General features: G+C 36.6%; 1 protein-coding gene across 1 annotated transcript in view; it reads right to left on the bottom strand.

The window, feature by feature from the left end:
• Nucleotides 1-22,344, bottom strand: part of TTC39B (tetratricopeptide repeat domain 39B) — a 133,381-nt gene that overhangs the window by 80,462 nt on the left and 30,575 nt on the right. Inside the window, exon 2 of the mRNA XM_069090681.1 lies at nt 7,275-7,309. Coding sequence (XP_068946782.1) covers nt 7,275-7,309 — 35 coding nt within the window. The remainder of the gene's footprint in view (nt 1-7,274; nt 7,310-22,344) is intronic.

Here is a 22,344-nt window from a genome sequence, read left to right as displayed (position 1 = left end):
GAGTCCTAACTCAAAAAAAAAAAAAAAAAGGCAACCGCCGCCAACTGCCAACCGCAGGACCGTTAGCTCGGCTTTTCACTTTCTCTTGCTCTGCTATGTCAGCACGTCCATGGGGCATGGGAGATCTTTAAATCCCATAACCCTTACATCAGCCATCGCACAATGTGGCTGTAACTGTGCACAATGTTCTCCTGGTTCTGCTTCCCTCACTCAGCATCAGTTCACATGTGTCTTCCCTGGTTTTTCTGAAGTTGGCCTTCTCATCATTTCTTACAGCACATTAGTATTTCATTATATTCATATACCACAACTTGTTCAGCCATTCCCCAATTGATGGGTATTCCCTCAATTTCCAATTCTTGGCCACCACAAAAAGAACTGCTATAAATATTTTTATACATGTGTGTCCTTTTCTTATTTGTATGATCTCTCTGCAATACAGCCCTAGAAGTGGTATTGCTGGGTCAAAATGTATACACATTTTTATAGCCCTTTGGGTATAGTTCCAAATTGCTCCAATTTGAAAAATATCTTAACAAAAATCCATACAATATTAACAACATGCATACTTATTACCTTAAGAAAGCAATAAAAATATGAACACTTCTTTGTCAAAAACAAGTTAAAAGATTCATAGACATTCTCAGAGAACATCACAAATAAGTCAAAAATCTTAGGAAATACTTTTGGAACAAGCATACATGACTTCACCAGGCAACAGTAAAGATTGACAACACATACCACTAGATTTGTCAAATATAACCTAAAGTATTTTGCCTCCAGATGGAGCATATGAAGCAACCAAAATCCCAAAGTGGAACCCAAAGGCCCTTACTGGGCAACATTCAGGTGCATGCAGCCAATAATGTTGACAAAACATCAAAAAATGGCTGAATAAAAAAAATTCTTGTACTGATTGAAAGCACCTGCCAAGCACTGTTCTAATAAGTACTGGGTCTATAAAACATAGCTCTTGCTCTCAGGGAAAATATGCAAACAACTTTGGGGAAAATAACAAGCAAACACTATGTATGATAAGAATACAGAATAAATTAGAGCTAATCAAGTGGATTTGTTAATGGAAAAGTAGAGAGGGGATATGTCAATTCAAGATGAGGTCACTCCCACCAGATTTTACCAAAAGGTTTATATGTAAGGAGTCCAGAAATAGTGATTAATGTAGATTACATAAGGAAAAGGTAAAAATTGTGTAGGACACAATTGCAGGCTATAAAATGTTACTATTTACTAAAATAGCAAAGATATAACCTGGTGGCTAGAATTAAATATCAAAGATGAACCATTTTTCATGGTCTTACAGCAAATCCCCAAACAACAAAGACCTCAAAACATCCTGGAGAACTCAACCAACAAACTATGCTAACATTACATCATTATCACAGACCAACCTATTGCCCACAATTACCTACACATTGCATTGATCCATAAAAACTTAAGGAGGTGCTGCCATGCCAAATATTCAATCTACAAGCTATATGGAATAAAAAGTTGTCAGCATACGGGGGCCCCAGAAAGAGGAAATCAAAATTACATAGAAATAAGATGAAGTGCATGTCATCCTTTCTGCTTTTGGAGCTGTACCAACTAAAATTTGATACTTTCAATATACCTACAGAAGATGAACTTATATTCCAATAGTTTTATTCAACTACTAAAATCAGTCATTTTAGAAACCTATTACAAAAGTACATAGAATATTAAATACAAAAATAACAACAGAAGGGTAGTGACTTGTCCCAGAACTATTTCTATCTGATCATCAAAAATATGAGCTCTCATAAGAATGAGATAATGATGAAAAAAGTAGGAGCAATAATACCTCACATTTCTAGAGCTATAATAAGCACTTTCACCACCACACCACAACCCAGTGTGAGATATATAGTACAGTACTAATACTCCCATTTTATAGATGATGAAACAGATTCAGAAGTTATGACTTGTCCATATCTATATAGAGACTATAAGCTTCTTAAGGACAGAAACTAAGTCATCTTCACTAGCAATTCCTCACACCTGGAAGGCACTTCCTCACCTCATCCTCTTCCTTCAAGACACCGCTCCAACACCACCTTCTAAAAGAAGCCTTTCCTGCTACCCTCGACTACCTTATATTTAGCAACCATATATTTATTCTAGATATTTATATGTGTAATTACTGGCTCAGTCATTAGAATATAAACTCTGTGAGAAAGAGATCATTCAATTGTTTGTATTTTTACCCTCAGCAATTAGCACAGTGGCTGGCTCATTGCAGGTTCTCAATAAATGTTTTTGGATTGACAGATTTGTACTCCCAACTCCTATCAGAGTGCCTGGCACATAGTAAACATTTCATTTTTTAATGACTGACCTCCATTAAAATGCAGCAGACCTATCCTCCAAGAACCAGTTCAAATGCCACTCCCAGATCCTCCCCATCTGAAAGTGATTTCTCCCTTATCTGCTCTCCTATTACTTTATACCTTTCTTACATGCTTGCTACATCCTAAGTACTATTATATTTTTACATCTATCTGTATACAAGTCTTATTTCTTCCTATTAGACTGTAAAGTTTTACAGGGTGCTTAAAAACCTAATGACTATAACTTATTTATCTTTACTTAACTACCCTTCCACAACCTATATTGCAACAACATTATTTCCTAGGAGGATGAAGTGTCCCCAGGAATTAATATAAATTTGAACTTTAATAAAAAGATTATCAATTTTTAATAAAAGATCAAAGTAAAACTTTCACTATCTTTTAATTTTTTGCAGTAAAATTGCCTTTATTGACAAAGTATCAAAAGCTTGCTTTGATGCAACAACATTTAATTTTTGAAATTCATATTCTCAGTTAGGTTTTTACTTCCTTTTACATCCACTGAGGTATTAAAATTAGTGTTTCAAAACAAATATAATCACAGTTGGTACTTCAAATAGTTTTTTACCAGAAGCACTAGGTTAACTTCATATGTAGATCACCATGTCATATCAGTTATACATATTACAATTTTATTTTAAATATAAAGTAAAATTTCATTATTTTATCATTATGATAGATAGAATACTGAGAGCATTTCTACTTCGGATTTTTATCTTTAGATATAAAACAGAGCTATATTCAGGAAAGATTAGCCAAAAGTTGTATATCAAAATCCCATTTATCATATTTATATTAGTTATCAAACAAGAATGAGAGATCCAGTAGGGTTAAGGGAAAATATCTTAGATTGAGTTCTCATCACATATAAAATCTTTTAATCCAGCCCTTTTCATGGTAAAAAGTCCTAGATTAGTCTAGTGCCTTTCACTCCTGCTCTAGGACAAGCTCTACCAGAACCTATAGAGTTTTCCTTCTCCCTAGCTACTCCTTGGTATGTATCTTGTCAATTTTTACTGGTGCTCACAGAGCATGAAGCATAAAACTAGAACAGAGAGCAAATAGCAGCTGACTTGGAATCACAGGTAATAATTCTGTTCTCTGGGGCTGTTCTCTTGATCTAAGGCTTGCTGCTGTCTTTGAATTCTCAATACCCACTGGTTCTTAGAACTTTCCTACAGGGGTCTAAGCTTCTGGTCCTAGACAATTCATTGGAAAGAATAACAATCAAGACCCATTCCTTCTTCCCCCACAGCCCTACAGATGTACTTCCTGCTTGTGTGACATTATATGGCTTCAGTAGAAGATAGCTGATTCTACTTACCATAACCACAGCCCATGAAGATGAGTCATGAGAAATGGTTTACAGCAGAGGTGTCAAATATGCAACTAAAAACACTCCAGTGAAGACCAAACCAGATTAAAATGTAATTGGGAAATATGTAACAAAATAAATAAAAATACAACAAAACTTAGAAAACACTGGCATTTTAAAACTAAGATTAGTAACCCAATTTCTATTTGAGTTTGACACCACTGGCTTACAGTTTGAGAGTGGAGAAAGCAGGTATAAGCTAAGATCCTATAATGATTTAGAGCTAGAAGGAACTCTTAAGAGATCATTTGGCCCAACCATCTAATTTTAAAGATGAGATGAAGTGACATGTAAGGGTTAGGTAAATGGAATAGAAAGAATTCAAACTCAGATCCTAACTCCAAATCTAGGGTTCTTGACAATATGCTGCTTCCTTGATCAACTAAACCAGACCTTCTTAAACTTTTTCCACTCACAACTCCTTCAGCACTTCTTAAACTGTGGGTCACAAGGTTGTGACCCACAGTTTAAGAAGTGCTGAATTAAACTATGATGGATTCCAACTTCTCCTTGAAACCAGTCCTGAAGCCCCTTTGCCCTTGGCCCCAGAGTATTCTCTATGCAGTTGTCTCTAAATTTCTCTGATCTCAGAACCCCAAATCAAGGAATCAAGGATCCTGACCTTGGTCTCTGAGTCACTTTAACCCCACCCCTCAGTACAAAGACCTACCGCATCTAATCTCTACTCATCTTTTCCTCTTCTGCTAAGCCACCATAAATGGATGCCAATTCTGTCATTCACTCCTTCCTCACACATGCTGGACTATAAAAAGATGTTTTCTTGGATTTATTCATAAGGAATACAGAATACATATAAATTCAGAAATAACACTCCAGGGAATACAAACTAAAAGTGTGTATAAAATAAAATTACCTAAGCTTATTTAGGGAGTGCCTAAACTTTCAAACCTCATATTTAATTCAACTTTCCCAAACCCAGCTCAACTTTCATGATCCTCAGCCTAAAGCATACTCTACAGTACCCAAATCTGAAAGAGGATAAAAAGAATTATCATGTACAATAAAACTGTCCCCAGGACCCAGAAAACAGAGTAATTCAAACTGACATCCAGTCCCTTCTCTCCCTATCTCCTAAAACTACACACACATATACACATGAATACATGTATTTTCCCAAAAATAGCAACTGCTCCATCCCTTGAAATGTCTACTTCAGGAAACAGGCTATATTAGCTGAAAATTTACTTAAAACCAGCCATACAAGTTACAACATAAAACTAAATCCCCATTTAGCAATAATGCAATTTCAAAAATATGTGCAATATCACGAGATGCATTATCCAAAAGAATTTATGCCTTCTAAGGCATAAATTAAAATCTTAAAAACCCTTTTGGATGTAAATTCTTTTAAGATGTGGCATGCTCTCCTCTCTTCTGAAGCACAGCATATTGTATTTTCCTTGCTGATTCAAGGGCATCATGAAAAAACATCAATTATCAAAATGGACTGCAACACTATGATGACTTCAAGGGTTATTGAGGTAGGGAAGGTTGTCCCTACACCAAATTTACCAAAGCACTGTGATTTTTTAAAGGCTATTTTTATAACTCTTCCCCCATTCTCGTCAAGGCTCCTAGGTCTTAGGAGGCTTATAATCTTCCTTTTTCCAAAACTTTCCAAGAATACCACTCTACCAGGAATACTCTACCACTGACATTCATATATCCTCCCATCTTTATTACCCACCTTCACCATGGACTACCAAACTGAAGGCACGGGGAATCTAGGCATAAGAGACAATTCATTCCAATACACATCTTATACTCCCTCCCAAACTCTACCCTAAACATCAGAACCTACTCAAAAGCATTCTAACCATAAAGTTAGTAGGTTTGTTATAGCTCAAATCTAGAATGGGCTAAGGCTAAAATTAGCATGCTGTTCAGAGACAACAACCAAATGGGATGCTAAGGGACTAAAACAATATGATTCTTCAAAAGAAAAAAAGTGAAGATTCAAAATAAACATGTTACATGTTAGGCATAAAAGATCTGTCAAATAGGAGCCTTTTTAACTCCACTTACTCTATCACTACAGATGAGATAAAATGAGAAGGTAGGAAAGAAGGTTGCCTTGAGAGGTAAAGGACTTGAGTCTAAATCTCCGTAACTTCCCTAGAACTCAGTTGATCTTATCTGTCAAATGAAGGGTTTGGACTGGATGACCTCTGAAGTGCCATACAGCTCTAGATCTTCTCAACTATCACTTCTTTCTGCTTGTCAGAGCATCTGCCTCTAGCAGTCCTCAACCCTTTAATTTGCCATACCTAATCCACTATAACCTGAAAAACAAAATTACTAGCACTAATAGAATTGTGTTCAAACTAAGAGCACAGGATCTAAGTGAGAACCTCAGTTATAAGAAAAACACGTGAACTGTAACATTTATTTTGACTGTTCAGGGGGTTTTTTGGTTTGTTTTGCTTGCATTTCAGAAATCAAAATAACAAGAGTATAAATCATGAAAACAGACTGAATTTTAGCAAAAGTTAAGAAGTATATATACTTTAATGGATCCACGAACTTGCTAATTTAGGTTTTCACTTCACTAGTCTATATCACATACATTTTGCACGATTCATGTCTGGTTTTCCATAAATTCCCCACAAAGAATCTACCAAATACAATAAAAACCTTTATCCAGCCCTTTTAATATTTCAAACAAATTTCAGGGTCTTCATCTGTTTTCCCTCATTTTTGCTAGATGAGCAGTCTACCTTTTGTTTTAACTATTTATGTCCTTTATGGTGTGATAGGCTATGGCCAGCTCTGAGGAAATCGTCAAAATCTGAAGCAGAAAATGTTCTAGGCTTTGGTGGGGACAAAATTTCAGATGGGAAGTTCCTAGCCTACAGAGAAGATAGGATTACAAGGGACAGGGAAGAAAGTGATGCCATAGACAGCACCCTTTTATCATCCACTTAAGTCATCAAGAGCATAAAGGTTTCTTTGTTTCATATGTAACTTAAGGCATTGACTTGGCGACATAGTATCTAGCAGTGCCCCTGACATAGGAAAGCACCAGCACAGGGGGCTGTGTGCCTCCTCATACTTGACAGTTCTTCCACAGCATGCCAGCCTAATGTGCCCCAATGGCCAACACTGTAAATGTTACCTATGTGCAGGAAAGGAAGAATGAAGGAGGAATTGGCATTCCACTGAACTAGAACTATCAACATATATCATTTTCTGTACTCAGGACCTATAGACTCATTAGCTAAGTAAACCTATACTTTGTATAGACAAATGTAAAAGGCATCTCTCACATAGCTGACACAATAAGAATTCTATATTTCAAAACAATTCTTTGTTTAATTACCACTACTCTGTAAAGAAGTAGGTCTTAAACTGTGGATTAAGTGAATATTCCTTCCCAATCCTACCTACACCATCACAGCAACCATTACAATGAACAAAGGTAGAAATAAAACCTATTTCTTATTTAAAGAATCATCATAAAGTTCACTTTTTAAGAAATATGTTGTACTTACAATGGGAGATTTTCAAAGGCATCTTCAAAGGCTTCCTGGAAAAAGAAAAACATACAGTGAGTTTGCCATAATTAAAAGACACTGGTATCTAATGGTGAGAGGGGAAAAAAACAACTATTGAGGAAAACTCAGTAATTAAATTATTTTAAGACAAATCATATTATTGATTATTCCATATCATCACTACTCTGACTTTTTCATGGGACCTTACTGGTCAAATACTAAAAAACAGTAACATCACATGCATGTATTTAATATAAAATCATTCTGCCTAGGCATAATTGTGAATGAGCAGGTTTTTCTTCTTGTTTCTTTATGGTGTGACATGTACTTTAGATACTCAGAAAGCAGATTTCAAAGCATTCAGAAGATAGATAAAAGAAGTCAACTCAGGAGGGACAGAAAACTCAATTCTGAATACACAAAAGGAAACACCAATGAATAGCAAAACAAATTTTTTTATGCGGATTTTCTTCAGATCTTTAAAATACGTTCACAATTATTAAAAGTAATGTAGTATAGAAGATAGATAGACAGAAAGCCTTGAGGCCAGGTCTCTAGGTTCAAGTCTCATTTTTGACATACAATGGTTCTGAGCTAGTCTTTACTTTTAGTGGGCAAGTCAATACTCTAGGCAACTCTTTAAAATTATAAAGTTGCTGAGAAGCTATCAACTTGCATTGGTTGAGGGACTTCAAGGCAACCTCCCTAAGTGACCTCCAATGGATGCTTTTATCAATGCCTTGACTAAAATGATGTGCCCAGAATGGAATATCATGCTTCAAACATGGTCTAAACAGAGAATACTACAAAAAGACTAGCACATCTATTTTAACGTTTAATGTAACCCAAGACCACACTAGCTTTTGTTTGTTGCCATTATGACACATACTGTTAACTCATACTGAGCCTGCAACTCACCAAAATTTCCAGACTTTTTTCCAGACAAAACTGTTATCTAGCTATACCCCACATCTTGTACTTGAGTTTGAAAAATCACTCTCAAAAGTATAAGATTTTATATGCATTTTTCATACATTGTATGTTTACCCATGTTCCCAAAGTACAGTTTTATGGTTGTAATCTTCACTAAGACTTTTCATATATTCTACTTTTCATCCTATTCAACTCAAATTAATGTTCTAGCCTGACAAGATCTTTTTGAATCATAACCAAATCTTCTGGTGTGTTAGTTTTGAGACATATGACAAAAAAAAATGTAAACAGAAATCATAAATGATTCTCCATCTTCTTGGTACTTTACTGTATTTAGTATCACCTGTATTTAGTGTGATGTCTAACACACAATGGGTGCTTAATAAATAATACTTGCTGGTTGGTGAAATTCATATGGTATTTAGGGAAATAGTTCTTAGCCTGATTTTACTATCCCCCAAGGTGTACAAGTAATTTCTCAAAAGGTACCAAAAAATTCATGCTCAATTACATTAATTTCTTAAAATATCACATGGCACTTTTAAGATGGAAAAAAATGCAATGTAAAAATCAAAGATGAGCCATGAAGCTCTGAATAAGGAAAAATATTCCTGATAAGCATGCAACCCATGTCTTTGTCCAACTCACTGATAAAAATGTTAAACAGGATGTCAAACACAAATACCTAGGAGCATTCCACCAGAGACCTCCTTCCAAGATGACATTTGAATCATTAATGACTTCTCTTTAGATTTAGTCATCCAACCATTTTTTTAATCCACCCAACTGCAGTATCCCCCAGCACACAGCTCTACATATTTTCAACAAAAGTAGCAAGACAGACTTTTTATCAAATCCTTTCCTAAAATCCTAAAATGTATCTGCAGCATTCTCTTGGCCTAATAGAACAGTAACTCTGCATAACTGCAGTACTTGGGAACTCCTTGACTATAAGCACAATATGGATGAACAGCATAGCACAACGGAGTCTATGGGACAAGCCCACTAACTCCTTTGTCAGTCACACATTTTAGGCTCTCCTGCCTCTCTCCTTGTGGGTACTATTTCATACCATTTTAACTTTGCAGAAATTTATGATCAAGGCCAATCTTTGCTTTTTGCCACTTCCCAATTATCAGTACCAATAAATTATCACAATAAGTCAGACTAATAGATACCTTCCTGTTGCACCAGATACACCTTCAGGAGAAGAGAAATCAGACCTTTGTCTGAGACCTTTCTCTGACTGGACTCCCAGAGGTTACTGGAGCAACTTCCATTTGTGCCAAAAGGCAAATTCCACCTCCTGCTGCCAGCCTGATCTCCCAACCAGGATGTAGTGAACCTCTAGTGCAAAGAGAAGCAACCTTCCTCTTGACCCTAGACCTTCCACCTCCTCTTGCACTTGTCCCTGGAGGGAATAAGAAAATCAATCTACTGCTGCACAGTTTCCTACCTAATCTCCAGCCTTTGGAGTGAAAAGACATAGTAAAATGTGGTCTCCCATCTGACCATTTTCATCTTGTGCTCTACATTGTCAGCCTCCTTTAGGAAGAGGAACAGCACCTTTTACTCAGTGATGAACACTCTCATACCTGGTTATACTCTACACATCCCAGTGATTCTGAACCCCTGTAGGTCATCACCCAAATGCCATCATCCTCCTTCCACCACCCATTCCCTCCTTCCACCACTTCCATTCCCCTCAACCTTCCACCCCAAAGTTCCAACCAAATGCCACCCACTCCTTCTACTATGTCCTCAGGAATGCCTGCTTCACAGCAACAAATTTGCCTTCATCCTAAAGCTTTTCCTTTCCCACTCCTTCCATCTTGTAGTTATTACTGAAATCAGACTCTGCACTGATGACACAAGCCTCCCTGGCCACCCTTTCTCACTCATTCCTCTCTGCTTACTTACTAACTGAGGCAGGGGAGTTGGAATACCCTTTAAGTACCCATTGCCACTTCTAGGTTCTCCCCTTACTTCCATCACTCACTAACCTCTCCTCCTTTGAGGCTCATGCAATTCATACATTCCCATTCAATATCCTGGTAAGCTGTTGGCTATAGACCTCCAAGTCATTTTCATTCCTTTCTCAATGACTTCAGTACCTGGTAATTTTTTACCTGTACAAATTTTCTCTTTTCTCTAATTCCTACCGTCATATTTGAGAACTTCAACATTCATACTGACTCCCTCTCAAGCACCTTAAATACTCAGTTCTTCAACATAATTGCTCCCCATGACCTACTGCTCCACTCCACCTCAGCTACACACAAAGATAATCATACCCTAGAGTTTGCCATCATCTAGAAAGGCACCACCTCCATGTTCAGGAATTACAAAATCACCTTATCTGACCATAATCTATTGGCTTTCCAATTCTCCCTCAGCCTTCCTTTTCCAAATCTTGATGTTCATTCACATTGTGACCTTCAATCCCAGTTCTCTCAGACTATCACCCCTGCCCTAGCAAACAATTTGTTTGCATCTCCAAGGGAAGCCTGTGAGTCATTTTTCCAATTAGCTGCAACTTCCCTTTATTTTCTTTTTTATTTATTAGGAGACTGGTATAGTTCTATTCATCCAATAATATGTCCATTCATCACTGGACAAAAATTTTACATTTACAATGACAACAGTTAAACTGACAACTGTTTCTCTGACCATTTTCCTTTCTTAATAATATTTTATTTTTCCCCCATCTACATATAAAAACAATTTTAACATTTTTTTAATTTTTGAGTTCCAAATTCTATTGCTCCCTCCCTGAGACAGCAAGTAATCTTATATGGATTATTATGGATTATACATTTCCATATTAGTCATTTTGTGCAAGACAGAAACGAGGGAAGGAGGGAGGGAAGGAGGGAGGGAGGGAAGGAGGGAGGGAGACAGTGACAAAATATGCTTCAGTCTAGATTCAGACAACATGAGTTCTTTCTCTGGAGGCAGATAGCATTTTTCATCCCGAATCCTTCGCAATTGGGATAATCCTTTGGGATTTTCTTGGATAACTGTATTGCTGAGAAAGGCCAAGTTATTCACAGTTATTCATCATATAATATTGCTGTTACTGTGTACAATGTTCTCCTGGTTCTGCTCACTTCACTTTCTATCAGTTCATGTACATCTTTACAGGTTTTTCTGAAAATATTCCTGTCTGTCATTTCTTATACCACAATAATGTTTTCTTACAATCATATACTACTTCTTCAGCCATTCCCCAATTAATGGGCATCCCTTAAATTTCCAATTCTTAGCCACCATAAAAAGAGCCGCTATAAATATTTATGGACAAATAAGTCCTTTTCCCTTTTTTGAAATCTTTAGGATACAGACCTAACAGAGGTACTACTGGATCAAATAGTATAGACTTTTACTGCCCTTTACACATAGTTCCAAATTGCTCTCCAAAATGGCTGGATCAGTTCACAATTCCAACAACAGTTCATTAGTGTCCCTGACAATTTTCTGTCACTATGATTATGGAAGGGGAATACACAGTAATAAAGACTAGGTTTTTTCTTTGTTTCACTCATGAGTGGTCATGGACATAGAATTCATCACTTAGTAACCCAACTACTAGGAGTGGGCTTTCTCTCTACTTAACTAGGATGGTCTTCAGACAGCAGATTCAATCCTACCCCTGTTAACACACTTGAAACTTTTTCAGCTTGGCCAAACCTGCCAAAGCTTATAGACCACTGATTTAGTTTACTACATTTAAATACTAAATTTAGTCACTAAGCATCACCTTCACTCAATGAAGAATCTTCAAAGGACTTTTATGAAGGAAAGAGATAATACTTTCACTACTATTTACTAACGTATTTTTCCTTCTCCATCAATAGTTTGAGAAAAATAAAGAAAAAATGTTCTTCATATAATTTCCTTCTTTTTCTTTCTTCATAGCTACTCTAAAGTAGAGACTATCCTCCATAGAGAGGTTTTAAGCAACATACACAGTATTTTGTGCCTGCCATGGCAACAAGTGAACCTTTTAAACAGGCAATTAGTGGCACAGGACCTTTCACCAAAGAGGTGCTCAAATATTTGTAGGGAGTTTTACTCCCTGGTTAAAATGGGGACAGAAGAAAGAATTACGGGGAGGCTAGGTGGCGCAGTGAGTAAAGCGCTGGCCCCAGAGTCAGGAGGACCTGAGTTCAGTTCCCACCTCACACACTTAAGACCCACACACACACACAAAAAAAAAAACTAGCCGTGTAACCTTAAGCAAGTTACTTACCCCAATTGCCCTCCAAAAGGCAAAAAAAAAAAAAGAAGAAAAAGAAAGAATTACTTAATCTTAGTGCTAAAAAGGAACTCTGATCATCCAATCCAAACTCTTCATTTTACAGGTGAAACAAATGGCAAAGGCCTGAGACTCACTGACTGCACAAGGTCACACAGTAAGCCAGGACTAAAACTCAAACTCCTATGTCCAGTCTCGTTCCCCTCTATACCACACAGTAAGCCTTCACTAATTTATTCCCTGGTAAGCCACCTCTCATCTTCCTCTCTCACTATTTATTCTTATACCAATTTCTTAAAAAGATTTTAAGTCTTTTGGATAATTCAGTGCACTTCTGACTCTAGAAAAAGACACAAAGAATAAGTAGGGGAGAGGCTACAGAAGATGACTGCTTCAATATCTTAATTACTACAGGAAAGGAAAAATTATAGGAGATTCTAATAAAATCCACAAAACTTTGGCATCAAGGTATTAAAATATAAAGAGGGATGACAGAAGCTAGGAGTAGAGATAGATTTTTAATCATGTGCATGGAGTGAGAGTGAAGTCAAACAAATAAACAAAACTGTTAAGAGAGAATGGTGTGATAGTGGAATGAGCATTCAACTTGGAGTTAGGAGGCCACTATATCCTGCCACTGGACCCAGACGGCTCCGGAGGAAAGAGTAAGGCTGGTGATTTTGCACAGCCTTTCTTCACTTAAATCCAATTTACTTGCATGTCAAGGCGTCACCTCCCTGATGTCATGGCACCCCTTTGAGAATAAACGACAAACAAGGGGACCAGGGTTCAAATCACAGTTCACTTCTTTTGCCTTAGAATAGTTTCTTTTCTGAAGTGGTGAGGGTGAAAGTCCAACTGCAAAAGGTTGAGGAATAAGGAAGTGGTAAGCAAATGTAGACCACTCCATGCAGAGGTTTAAAAGAAAACACAAAGAGAGTACATGATAAATAACTTTTGAAAGGGCAGCAATGTCAAAGGAAAGTATCTGGGGAGAGTGGGGAAGACTTGAGTTTATTTACATACTCAGGTAAAAGAGCTAGTAAATAGGAATGATCATGGATGAATTAGACAGAAGCCAAGAGGGCAGAACAATAGGAAGCAGTACCATGAACTCTCCCACCCAAAAAAAAAAAAAAAAACCCCCAAAAAAATCAAAAAAATGGGGAATTTTAAAAAAAAAAAGTCAGTCATCTTTTCAGCTCAAGTCAGCAAAAGGGAGGCAGGGAGGCAGCAAAGGGGATCAAACACCCTGGTAGAGCTCTAGAAGAGGTCCTGTACCTAGGCAAGATGATATCCTAAGCAGATTAAAGGAGGAATTATTCCTAAGCAAAGCAAACTAAACTGCAAATGTACAGCAATATTCATAGCTCTTTTTGAGGTCGCAAAGAATGGGAATCTGTTGTGAGTGCTCATCAACTGGGGAATGGATGAACAAGTTACAGTATATAAAGGTGATGGCATCCTACTGTGCTATAAGAAATAATTAAGGGGATGGTTTCAGAAAAACCTTTAATGATTTGTGTGAATTGATATAGAGTGAAGAACAGAAGAAAAATTTATACATCAATATTACAGTAAGATGTTGAAAGAATTAAGGATCAGCATAATAACCAACCAGAATTCCAAAGGATTAATGATGAAACATGCTATTAACATCCTGATAGAAAAGTAGAAAATTCAGAACACAGAATGAGACATACATTTTTTTTGGACACAGTCAATGTGGGAAATTTGTTTTGCTTGACTACACATTTGTAAGTGGGGTTTTGTTCATTCTCAAGGCAGGGGATGGTATTCCAAGTATAGGTTAGCTTCAGTAAGAAGGCAGACTGCCTCCTCCTCAAAAACAAGGGAAAAGAAGAAAAAGAGAGGGTATTAAAAGATTTTGAGGTATGGAGGTAGTATAGAAGTTCACAAATGATCCAGATTATAATCAGCTGTCACTGGTTGCTATATAATTCTGGATTAGCCATTTGTTATTTAGTAAACATGGTTGAGGATCTCAAGGATTACTCTAAATCTAAGTGGGGTGGGTGAACCAGGATTCATATATTTACATCACTCTAGCCATGATTTAAGAAGATAAGAGTACAGTGAGGGAGGTAAGATGACAAAAACAATGGAAATACATGGCATGTAGAGCAATGATTATTTGCCTAGTTTTATTCTATATAAAAGAGTGACAACCAAAAATTCATGTTCATTCGCCTTAATTTTTTTCCAGATTCACGGAAGGAAGGAAGGAAGGTAGGTTTGATGCAAAAGTCAAATATAAGCCACAAATCCCAAATGAGAGCACTTCCTTCAGGAAGTGATTATTTACGGCCACATCCTCTATAACTCACCTCGAGCATATTATTCTCCTCAACAGCTAACTCCATAAAGTCTAGTGATTAGTTGCCACATGGGTCTTTATAGTTGTCCATTTTATGAGATCAATCAACTAGAAGATGTGCTAAAAGACCTTTTCACTTGACTACGCTATCCCTAATCTGATGTCCCTCAGTCTTCCACTCCAGCCTTCACTAAACATTCCGTTCACCTCTTCACCAATGAAGCTTAGAATAATAGAATCAAAGAACCCTAAGACTGTAAAGAATGTTGAAAGGTCAAGAGTCCATTGATCACTTTTGCATTAGGCCACACTTGAACTATACTAGAACTAAATTTATCTACTTTTTAGTCAAGAAGACAGTCAAGAGGACATCCTATCATTTCTCTCAGAATTAAAAGCAGCATGAATTTCTGAGAAGCAGCCTACAGTACTACAGAGGTCCTGGCTCCAATCCTGGTCTCTGACAAGTACTAGCTGGGTCACTTAGTCTCTTAGTTCTCCAATCACCTCTCAAATCATAAGTGGTAAAGAAGGTATCTTCTTGTCCTAGTAAAGTACCTCATCTAACAGTTCCTTTTACCAAGGAAAGCAAAGGTTCAGTACCCATCAATCAACTAAGCGCCTATGATGTGCCAGGCCCTATCCTACAGCCCAGGGATAAAAGCACAAAGAATGAAAGAATCCCTGGTTGCAAGGAGCCTACATTCTAATGATGGAGACAATAATATACAAACATGTAAAGATAAAGTGAATAATAATCATTGAAATAAAAGGTAGTTTGGAAAGAAGGCCACCAGTAGTTGAGGGGATCAAGAAAGGATCCATGCAGAAGATGACCTTAAAGGAAGAGAGGATCTCAGATTCAGAAGCAGAAGGAAGAGGGACTAAGATGGAACATCCTCTTCATGGAGTATTCTTTGTGAGGATAAGAGAGAAAACCAACTTGACTGGATTACCAAGTACCAGGCATGAGTGAGGGCAGGGTTGGGGTGTTAACATCCAGTAAGTTTGGAAAGGTAAGTAGGAGTCAGGTGGTGTTCTTTTTATGCTAAAAAGAGGAGTTTACATTTTTTCCCTTAGGAGTTCTTAACATTTTTTGTGTCACAGATCCCTCTGGCAGTATGGCAAAACTAAAGGACATCTTTTTTGAATAATATTTTTAAATTAATAAAAGATACAGGATTGCAAAGGAGACCAATTATATTGCAATAAAGAGGTCATTTTTTTCTCTTGAAAGTTCATGGACCTCTTAAAATATGTCCACAAGTCCCAGGTTAAGAACCCCATAACCTAGAAGAAAGGGTATGTAGTTAAGAAATTTGTGTGTTTTGCACTGATGTGCCTTAAAATATTATATAAATATAAGTTGCTTGAAGAGGTTTTGATCATCACAATCATGGTTATTGTTGTCGTTGTTATTTACTTGTCTCAGCTGTGTCCAACTCTTCATGACCCCATTTGGAGTTTTCTTGGCAAAGATCCTGCAGTGTTTTGCCAATTCCATCTCCAGCTCGTTTTACCAATGAGGAACTGAGGCATACAGGGTTGAGTGATTTGCTCAGGGTTACAGAGCCAGTAAATGTCTGTCAGATCTAAACTCAGGAAAATGAGTTCCTGACTTCAGGTCCATCACTCTATCCACTGTGCCACCTTTCATTAAATACGAAAGTCTGCAGTTGTAGAATGTCTATATAATATCAATTAGTATACCACACTTCATTTTACACACAGAGAAAATATACATATATAGGTAATATTTTGTGGTTTGTTTGCTTACATTTATTTGGAGAAGGGAATAATATTTTTCTAAAAACTAACACTGCAGCCTGCCTATACTTGAGTAATCATTTTCAAAGGAGTTATTCCTAAATTCTCTTAAATGCTTACTCTCTCATAAAATCGTACATTCTCAACCCTCTGATATGCACAATGGAGACTGACAATACCCATGAATCAAAACTTCATCTCTAGGAAGTATAAGCTAAGAAGGTTAGTGTCTGGGCAAGTACAAGTGACTGGGCATCAGAAAAGAGAAGTATGACAAAGGCCATTCTGAGGAGATATATGTACGTCATAAGCAAGTGAGACTCTCATTTTTCATGTGTCAAACAATGAAAAATGGTAGCATTTTCCAGCATAACCAAAAACAATTCTATCCTGAAAATGTTTCAATAGAAAACTCAAGTCAACCAATCCCCGCTCAGGATCCCAGAATCACAGATTAGAACTGGAAGGGGAACCTTGGGAGGTATCAAGGTTAAGTGCTTTGTCCAAGATTATACAGTTAGCTACTAAGTATCTAAGGTGGTATTTGCATATAGGTTCTACAAGTACCTTCACATTGAACATTAGTCAAGTTGTAAAGAAGGATTATAACCAATGGAATGAACAATGAGAAAGAAGGGACAAAATAAAACAAACCTAGCATTCAATTAGAGCCTAATTTGCTATGCTGATTTTTAGTAGGGAGCCATTCTCACACTGGCAGTTCTAGATTCCTAGAGAACTACCACTCTGTGGTTACAATTTAAACTCCCTCAGAATCCCAGGGGCATCTGTTATACTCCCTCTATCCAACACCACACATCCTGAGCACTTAAGCAATGGTATCCTTCCAGTTATGTGTAACCAGCTACTCACCACGATGACACCATTAGATCTGAAATGTAATTTACATAACAATAAAGGAAAAGCAATAATAGCAAATGCATCACAAATACTTTTTTGTGCTTCCTTCTAAGTTTTCTTTTATTCTCAGCTGTGCACTTTTTTCTTCCCATCTCCCTACCCTACCATTAAACACTTTTGTGTGTGTGTGTGTGTGTGTGTGTGTGTGTGTGTGTTTGTAAAACTATACATCCTTCTATTTATCACTTCTTTCTCTGGATGTGGATAGCATCTTCCTTCATATTCATAGATCCTTTGTTGTTGATTTGATATTTATAAAACTCAAAATGACTTAGTGATTCAAAGTTGTTCTTGAAACTTTATTGCTATAACTATAAAGCAAATTCAGGAATAATCAATACATCATAGTCCCCACATAAACTCAGTTCACATTCTCCTACCAATGCACTAAGTAACTGTGGAGAGAGTGGGCACATATTTACAGATATCTGGAAGGGAGGGACATGTTAAAGAAAACCCAGGTGCTTGGGCTAAATGACAACTCCGGACAGCAGGCCTCGATATCATTGGTCCATTCTGCAAATACCAATGCCACAACACTACCTCTCTTTGAACTAATCTCTTTCTAATCCTCACATACTTGCTGGGCAAATTCTTTTGTTCTCTAACAAGCGAAGAACTGACAAACTCTTTTAACTCCTAATCCCCATTAGAAGGGTAGAAGGGCATTGAGGAAGCATTATGCAGAGAATAGCAACACTCCTCAAGCAGACAAGTCCCGTCACCTCCTATTAATCAGGATTCTCAGGTAGTGCAATCAGAGTCAGTAAGTCAATCCAACAGCAAATCAGCTCCAAAGCCTCTAGTGCCTCTTTCCACTTTTTCCTCTCTCACTGGAGCTGTACACAAGAGGGCAAGAAGCACCTAGGAGAGGTTTTATCTTTCTCCTACTGTAGGTGAAAATAAAGGGGCACCAATCAACAACTAGGAATGAAGTTTTCTTATCATCTGAGTCTCCTAGTATGGTTTCCCTCAGAGCTGCCTCTCCATGCCGTTCTTAGGTCTCTCTCCTCCTCAGTTCTTTATTTTAACCTATTTCTTCATCATTTTAGCAACTGTCGCTCAAATCAGAGCTTCCAGGTACTCAATGACTCTTTTTTCCTTTTTTTTCTTCATTTCAAACTTAATTATAAAAAAAAAGAATATTTCCATGTACACAATACATTAAAAAAAAGAATTTGATACAGAATCATCCATTTCCATTTTACAATTTACTCTTTTTTAATAAACTATGTAATAAATGTTATACATCATTTTTAAAGTGACCCTGCTTTTTTGTGCTTCCTTCTAAGTTTTCTTTTATTCTCAGCTGTGCACTTTTTTCTTACCCCATCTCCCTACTCTACCATTAAACACGTGCGTGCGTGTGGGCATGCGTGTGTGTGTAAAACCATACAATACATCCTTCTATTTATCACTTCTTTCTCTGGATGTGGATAACATCTTCCTTCATAGACCCTTTGTTGTTGATTTGATGTTTATAATACTCAAAATGACTTAGTGATTCAAAGTTGTTCTTGGAACTTTATTGCTGTAACTATGCACAACATTCTCTTGGTTCTATTTTACTCTTCATTATTTCATGAGTCTTCAAAAATCCACCAACTCATTATTTCTTACACACGGTAGTACTCCATGACAATCATATACCACAATTTGTTTAGCCAGTCCCAACTGACAAGCATCCCAACAATTTCCAGTTCTCTGCCACAACAAAGAGAGCTGCTATAAATATTTTATAACATAAATTCTTTTCCTTTTTCCCTAATCACCTTGGGAAATAGATCTAATTGCTAGGTCAAAGGATATACACAGTTTTATACTTCACTGGATATAATTCCAGATTACTCTCCAAAATAACTGGATGAGTTCACAACTCTACTAACAGTGAATTAGTGTCCCAATTTTTCCACATCCCCTCCAATATCTGTCATTTTCCCCTTCTATCATTTTTAACAATCTGATAGGTAGAAGTAAGATATCTCAGAGTTGTTTTTTGATCTGTATTTCTCTAATCAATAATGATTTAGAGCATTTTTATATGACTATATGTAGTTTTGATTTCTTCATAGAAAAACTGCCTGTTCATATCCTTTGACCATTTATCATTCAGGGCATGACTCTTATTCTTAAAAATCTGACAAAGTTCTTTATATATTATAAATTTATTTATTTATTGTTGGCAGAGCCAACATGGTAGAGAAAAGGCTCACCTGAGCTCTCTCTAAAACCTCTCCAAGCAACTTTAAATAATGCCTCAAAAAGAACTGTGCAAATTATAGACACATCATGTGTGTGATGACTAACTTTGATAGACTGGGCTCCCCTCAGAAATACAAGGTTATAAGACAACTCCAAAGGACTCATGATGCAAAAGGCTGTCCACATCCAGAGAAAGAACTACAGAGTATGAATGCAGATTGAAGCAAAATACTTGCTCGCTCTCTCTTTTATGTATTGTTTTATTTTGTCCCTTTTTTCTCATTTTTCATTCCATTGGTTATAATCCTTCTTTACAACTTGACTAATGTTCAATGTGAAGGTACTTGTAGAACCTATATCTGATTACATGCCACCATGGGGGAAAGGGGATAGAAGAGAGAGGGGGAGAAAATTTGAAACTCAAGGGATTGTGGAATTGAATGCTGTAAACTAAAAGTAAATAAATTTAAATTAAAAAAAAAAAAAAAGAATTGTGCAGCGGCAGAACCCACAAAAGGACAAGGTGAAACAATTTTCCAGCCTAAGACAATTTAGAAGGTTGGCAGGAAAGATCAGTTGTACTGGAGTAAAAGTGAAGAACAGGCTAGCACCGGTTACACCCCAGCAAACCAGCAATAAGCCTTGAGGGCAACTGAATCAGAGATGGCAGTAGCCATTCCTTAACCTCTCAACCCACAGCCAGTAAGGAAGGGTCAGACAACTGGTCAGAAGGAAATTATAGGGGTCCCTTTGCTGCCACCAGGGGGAGGACTACGGGCAATGAAACATATTTGGCCATCCGTGGATCTGGGTCACAGACCTGGGTGGGAATTCCAGGGTAGGAGTGCTAGCACAGAGAGCTTGCAGTCACAGGGGAGCTAGGACCCTGGTCACACTTCCAGGGCAAAAAAGAGTGCTTATGGTGGCTCACAGTTATTTTGAATTGAGTTTCTCTTACTATCTCTTCTTGAATGGTGATATATAGATGTGTTAGTGAAATATAGAAATGCTGATGATTTATGTGGGTTTATTTTAAAACCTGCTACATTGTTAAAATTGCTTCTGCTAACTTTTTAGTTGAATCTTTAGGATTTTCCCAAGTATATTATCATATCACCTACAAAAAGAGAAAGTTTTATTACTTCATTGCTCATTCTGATTCCTTCAATTTCTTTTTCTTCTCTTATTGCTATTGCTAGCATTTCTAGTTATTATTGAATAATACTGTTAACAATGGACATCCTTGTTTCACTCTTTACTGGGAAGGCTTCTAGCTTATTCCCATTATAAATAATGATTGTTGACTTTAGGTAGATGCTTCTTATCATTTTAAGGAAAAATTCATTTATACCTATGCTCTCAAGTGTTTTTGTTATTGTTATAATCAATTACGTTAACAGTTTTCCTTATGTTAAACCATCCCTACTTTGCTGATATAAATTCCACTTGGTCACAATGTATAATTTTTGTAATACATTTTTGTAGTCTCCTAGCTAGCATTTTATTTAGTATTTTTGAATGCAGATTCATTAATGAAACTTATCTTTAATTTTCTTTCTCTGTTCTTGGTCTTCCTGGGTTTAGGTATCAGTACCATATTTGTTTCATATAAAATGAGTTTGACAGGACTCTTGATTCCTATTCCAAATAAATTAACAGTGGAATCAGTTGATCTTTAAATATTTGGTAGAATTCAGTTGTAAATCCATCTGGTCTTGATGGTTTTTTTTTTTCCTTAGGAAGCTCATTTATAGCCTAATTAATTTTTCTTTTTCTAAAATCGGTTTATGTAGATATTGTATTTTCTCTTCTGTTAATCTAGGCAGTTTGTATTTTTGTAAATATTCTCTCTTTTCTTTTATGAAGTGAAAACTCAAGAACTCCCCTTTTCAATTTACTACAAAACCAAGGGTCCTTATTTGAATATCCCATAAACTGCAGTTATTTTTCATTTTATGAGATTAACCTCTTACACCTAAAACAATTACATGTAAATGAGCCAAAGAAACACAAAGCCTCAACCATATCTCCCCTCAGATGTTCCTCTTAACCCTCAGAAAATCTGAAATTGTTTCTTCAAACTTGCTTTGATGTTTGTTTTTTTTTATGTTCTGAAATTTCAACCAACAAAGGATTCACTTACAAAAGGGACATGAATCTGAATCTTTTGCAAAATATTATATATGCAAAGTTTATTTTCTGCCCCTCTTACAACCAAAAGCTCATCTTATCTAAAAACTATTCCTTTACACATGAATTTTAGCAGTTCATATTAAAAGTTTTTAATAAAACTTTTTCTGCTCTTTTTATTCACTAAACTGTTTAGCTATTAAAGAGGTAATTCCTTACATTATTCCCAAGGTGATTTATTTCTTTATATAAAAGTATTATTTTTCCCCTTTCAGTAATCAAATTGCTCATATCTTACAGGAATGGTACCTTAAATAGGCAAAGATAACAAAAGAAAAAAGCAAATACTGGAGGGGCTGCATAAAGACAGGTATATTCAAACAGTGTTGGAAGAACAGTAAAAATAGTTCAACTGTTCTGGAAAACAATTTGAAATTATACAAGAAAAGTGTCTTATCCATCCTTATTCTTAACAAAGAGATTCTATTATTGGGAATATACCCTAAGAAAGTTAAATT

The sequence above is a fragment of the Petaurus breviceps genome, unplaced genomic scaffold (genome assembly GCF_028583685.1).
Source record: "Petaurus breviceps papuanus isolate PSGF00001 unplaced genomic scaffold, PetGlider_PUasm1.0 187, whole genome shotgun sequence".
In the NCBI taxonomy this organism is placed as follows: domain Eukaryota; kingdom Metazoa; phylum Chordata; class Mammalia; order Diprotodontia; family Petauridae; genus Petaurus; species Petaurus breviceps.
This window is presented reverse-complemented; position numbering and strand designations above follow the sequence as displayed.